General features: G+C 40.6%; 1 protein-coding gene across 2 annotated transcripts in view; it reads right to left on the bottom strand.

The window, feature by feature from the left end:
- Positions 1-2,571: 2,571 nt before the first annotated feature.
- LOC128251124 (zinc finger protein 253-like) overlaps positions 2,572-5,735 on the bottom strand; it is an 8,475-nt gene continuing 5,311 nt past the window's right edge. For both annotated transcript variants that reach the window (XM_052977562.1, XM_052977561.1), the window contains exon 2: positions 2,572-4,794. In XM_052977562.1, coding sequence (XP_052833522.1) covers positions 3,513-4,376 — 864 coding nt within the window. In that variant the 5' untranslated portion in view covers positions 4,377-4,794 and the 3' untranslated portion in view covers positions 2,572-3,512. The remainder of the gene's footprint in view (positions 4,795-5,735) is intronic.

Raw genomic sequence — 5,735 nt, 5'->3', positions numbered from 1 at the left:
CCTGGCCTCACCGAGGCGATGACTACTGACCGAGACCTTTGGAAATGTGCTGTGCGTGAGAAGACCCGGCAAGCCAAGTGAGATCGTTGCCAGGGCCCCTGGACTGGCTCTTGTGCGGGTGGCACATAAAAGACACCATTTCGAGCGTGGTCGTTTTCGTGCGGGTGACACGTAAAAGCACCCACTACACTCTCTGAGTGGTTGGCATTAGGAAGGGCATCTAGCTGTAGAAACTCTGCCAAATTAGACTGGAGCCTGGTGTTGCCATCCGGTTTCACCAGTCCTCAGTCAAATCGTCCAACCCATGCTAGCATGGAAAGCGGACGTTAAACGACGATGATGATGATGATGTCCATACTGGCAAGTCGAGGGACTGCACCAAACTCCAGTCAGATTCGACATGGTTTCTACAGCTGAACGTCCTCCTAACGCCAACCACTCCAAGTATAATGGGTGCTTTATGTGCCACTAGCGCAGGTGCTAGTCACACCAGTATCTGTCATGACTATGGTTTCACTTATCTTGATGGGTCTTCTACACAAGCACAGCATATTCCTGAAGATCTGTCATTTATTAATGCCTCCATGAGGCCCAACACTTCAAAGGTGCTTTTTATGTTCCACTGGCACAGGTGCTAGTTACATGACACAGGCATCAGCCACGCTGCTTCCATGAGGCCCAACATTCAAAAGGTGATTTTTACGTGCCACCAATATGCTAGTTACTCAACACCAGCATCAGCCACATTGCCCACCACCCCTGCAGACCTTCCTCTGTAAGTGCCAACCCTTTAGCAATAAATTTTGTTGTCAATTGAAGTTTTGTGGGTAGAATGTTGTCTCATCTGTATTCTCAGCTCATTCTTTTGCTAACGGCATCAATCAGTTCCTCGATAGATAAACTTTGTCTCTGGGACACTAACAACTCAATCACATCATGCTCCATGGCTTCTTCAAATCCTATATCCTACATTAACATATTTGCCACAAGCGTAGTGAAATAAAAACTGGACCAAGAAAGATTGGCTTTGTGAGAGTCGAAAATTGTCTATTTTCATATGGAAGCAATAATGGAGAAGAAATAAAAGGGTGAAGGACTGAAGAAGAGAAAATATTGTATGACAGGTCACCAGGTTTTATAGGCAATTTGCCCCTTGCACTTCTGACATAAATACACATGCATACGTGTTGGCTTACGTCTGTTGTAGCCAGTCAGATTCAAAAGATGGTGGATTGACAGTGACAATGATGTGATTTGCATTGCTTTAGGTGTTGGTGGTGGAGTAGCAGTCATATTCATCATCATCGTCATCGTCGTTTAACGTCCGCTTTCCATGCTAGCATGGGTTGGACGATTTGACTGAGGACTGGTGAAACCAGATAGCTACACCAGGCTCCAGTCTGATTTGGCAGAGTTTCTACAGCTGGATGCCCTTCCTAACGCCAACCACTCCGAGAGTGTAGTGGGTGCTTTTACGTGCCACCGGCACAAGGGCCGGTCAAGAGGTACTGGCAACAGCCACACTTGAAATGGTGTATTTTACGTGCCACCTGCACATCACCATCATCATCGTCATCGTCGTTTAACGTCCGCTTTCCATGCTAGCATGGGTTGGACGATTTGACTGAGGACTGGTGAAACCAGATGGCCACACCAGGCTCCAATCTGATTTGGCAGAGTTTCTACAGCAGGATGCCCTCCCTAACGCCAACCACTCTTGCTAATAGTATTGTTGAGGCTGTTTAGTCTCAAGACAATCCTCCGAGACCCAACATCAAAGACATTTCATTCATCTTCTAAAAAACACTATTTATTTGGAATGTATTTGTTTTGTTTTTTTTTGTTTTTTAATGAGCTCACTTCATGGCATTGCAGTGGGCTTAAGCAAGACACTTTATTTTACATTGCTCCATTCTATGCAGCTGACACATTAAAGGTACATGTGTCTGTGGAATTCTCAACCACCCGCATGTTAATTTTTTGAGCAGGCTGTTCCGTTGATTGGATCAACTGGAACCATAGTCTTCGTAACCCAGGGAGTGCCAGTTTTTATATATCAGTCGTTGTTGGTTTTGATAATAGACACACATAAGCACACACATTTATAGGTCTCACGGGGGCAAAGGGGCTGAGTTCTTTCCAAGTGCTGAGTCACACAAAGGAATTGACTGAGATCTTTGGTATTATGTCATGCTTGAGAGGAGGACCCATCAAGCTGAGCAAAATTGCAGTTGTGGCAGATACTGGCGTCATGCAAATGGCACCCACGCCGGTGGCACGTAAAACCAGCCATTACACTCTCATAGTTGTTCGCATTAGGAAAGGCATCCAGTCATAAAAAACTATACCAGGTCAGACTGGAGGCTGGTGCAGCCTTTCAGCTTACCAGTCCTGGTCAAACCATCCAACCCATGTCAGTAGGGATAACGAACATTAAATGAGGATGATGATTATGTATACACATATATATATATATATGCGAGTAAAAATAAATACAAAGAAGGGGTTTTTTTTTGTATGATTGTGTATAGAGGAATATATTATTTTGTTTAAAAGAGTTCCAACACTGTCTGTTTTTTATGTTTTATTTATATTCCTGCAGAACCAATGTGGGGTATAGAATATGGAATATACAATATATAATATAATGTACAATATATAATATAAAATAAAATAAAATAAAAATGGATGGCACCATGAAATAAAGTATTGAATGTAGATGAAATATTGAGTGTTCAATATAAAGGATCAAATATATAAATATAAATATATAAAGGCGACTCGAGTTTCAGGGCTATTTCCCTTTGTCATGGCCGGTATGACAGACTTTAACAGACTATATATATATATATATATATATATATATACTCACATTATGGTCATTAAATATAGTGTGCATCTATGAGTGTAATGTGATGATACTTATTTTAAATTGTTAACTATATACTTTGATCTTAATTACAATACAAGTGACCATTCTGCAAAGTGCAGTTTTAAATTGCTAACGATGAGTTAACATGAGTTTACATTAGAGCAAAATTAGAGACCGTATCCCAAAATTTATGGTCATACATTACAATTTCAGTATGCATGAAATCCAGTAACCTGAGGTGGCTGTAATGCAAGGCATGCTTGTATATATAATATATAGATTTGGGCGGATGCTCTCATATACTGCTACATCTTCTGTCCTGTGTGACCACATCAATGGTTAGAGAGGATATTTTCTATTTATGGTGACATAAAACAAATATTTTTAGAATCAATTTTGACATAGTACCAGTATCCAGTTTCAGAATAAAACTGGAATTCATGTCATTTTATCTTTTAAAAGGGCTATAAACGGAGAATGTGACTTGAAAATAGTACCTTGAATAACCATGATTATAGTGGAGGATTTACAGATCAGTGTTAAGACCACAGGACTAAGTCAGGATTTATCAGAGGGGGGAAAAAGGTCTTAAAATGTTGCCTGTTGCTATGAAGTGCAATGCATTTTGACAATGATATAGTTACACTTTTATATGGATAGATATATGCCTAGTCAAGTCACTATTTCGAGAGAATGATTTACCACAGACATCACAGGGATATGGCTTTTCTCCTGTGTGAATCATTTTGTGTCTAGTTAAGTGGCTCTTTTCAGAGAAAGATTTACCACAGGTGTCACAGAGAAATGGCTTCTCACCTGTATGAACACGTTTGTGAATAGTTAAAATGCTACGCTGAGAGAACGATTTACCACAAATATCACAGTGAAATGGCTTCGCTCCCGTGTGAATCAGTGTGTGTCTATTTAAGTGACTACTTCCAGAGAATGATCTACCACAGATATCACAGTCAAATGGCTTCTCTCCAGCATGAATACGTTTGTGTACAGTCATCTGGCTATTCAGGGAGAATGATCTACCACAGATATCACAGTGATATTGATTTGCTCCCATGTGAATACGTTTGTGTGTAATTAAGCTACTGTTGACAGAGAATGATTTACCACAAATTTCACAGTGAAATGGTCTCTCTCCTGTATGAGTACGTTTGTGAGTAGTTAAGGTACTGTTTACAGAGAAAGATTTACCACAGATATCACAGCAAAATGGTCTCTCTCCTGTATGAATACGTATGTGAGTAGTTCGAGTATTAGCATCAGGGAATGATTTACCACAGATATCACAGCGAAATGGCCTCTCTCCTGTGTGAATACGTTTGTGCTTAGTTAAGTTGCTATTTAGGGAGAATGATTTATCACAGATATCACACTGAAATGGTTTCTCCCCTGTATGAATACGTTCATGAATATTTAGATTACATTTCTGAGCAAAAGACTTGTTACAGACATTGCAGTGATATGCTGATTGTGGTTTCTCTTGTGACATCTCTTTAGAATAAAAATATATTCTTCAACTATCTTTAATAGTCCATCTGTCTCTTATCTTACTTCAACCACCACAACGTAAGTAGATACAGTTTTGGTTCTTGTCCTACAGCTTATTCCTAACGAATATTGCTATTCATCTCTTTCCATCAACTGTATTAATGTCTGAAAATACTCAGAGATTCCTTTTAAAATTATCCAAGTTCAACTTCAGTACAAAATAATCTTGAAGATAATCCAAACATTGCAGAAGAGAAATGTTCTTATCAATCTCAGTTGAGAAGAAATATTTCACTGGAATTCTCTGGAGTTATCAAATCTGTTCTGTACAACATTTTCTTTCAGTCTTTAAAAAGTGATGAATATTGATGATGTCATCTGATGGAAATGATGCTTTGATGCCAATTACATGTGATACTCTGAAGTAAAAGAGAGAGAGAACAGTGTAAGATATAGAGGACACTTTGAAAAAAAGAGATTAAAAACAGTGCATCACTACTAACACCACCACCACCACCACCACCACCACCACTGTTGCCATAGCCACCATCAGCACCATGACCACCACTATAAACAGATTTTATGGAATGATGATGCAGAAGTAACGCACATTGCTGAGATACAAACAACAAAGGAACCTAATTAACCTAATTTTTTTTTCTTAAATTATGCCGTTATATTCTTATTAAAGAATCCTAATTCAACGAATTCCAGAAGTATGCAAAGTCCCCCAAAAAATCGAGCTGCGTGAAATATCAGCGTTTTTATTTCCCAGTAACAACTTTGCTTCCCAGTAGTGTACGACATCTACTGGGATTTTGCAGAAAATCATGACGAAACGACATCGGGAGTAGGATGCCGTTGTGGGTACTACTAAAGCAGCACGGACCCGGACGCGCGACTGCGCGTTCGGGTCCGCGCTGCTTTAGTAGTACCGCAGTTGTGTAGGTATATGACAAGATACTTAGAAGATTGGTGGAGACGCAATGGCCCAGTGGTTAGGGCAATGGACTCGCGGTCATAGGACCGCGGTTTCGATTCCCAGACCGGGCGTTGTGAGAGAAAACACCTAAAAGCTCCACGGGGCTCCGGCAGGGGATGGTGGCGAACCCTGCTGCCAACACAACTTTCTCTCACTCTTACTTCCTGTTTCTGTTGTGTCTGTAATTCAAAGGGTCAGCCTTGTCACACTGTCTCACGCTGAATATCCCCCGAGAACTGTGGAGTGTTCAGCCACTTGCACGTTAATTTCACGAGCAGGCTGTTCCGTTGATCGGATCAACTGGAACCCTCGACATCGTAAGCGACGGAGTGCCAACAACAACATGTAAGAGAGATTTATCGCACTGTATTAACAGAT

Source organism: Octopus bimaculoides, chromosome 28, assembly GCF_001194135.2.
Source record: "Octopus bimaculoides isolate UCB-OBI-ISO-001 chromosome 28, ASM119413v2, whole genome shotgun sequence".
Classification (NCBI taxonomy): Eukaryota; Metazoa; Mollusca; class Cephalopoda; order Octopoda; family Octopodidae; genus Octopus; species Octopus bimaculoides.
This window is presented reverse-complemented; position numbering and strand designations above follow the sequence as displayed.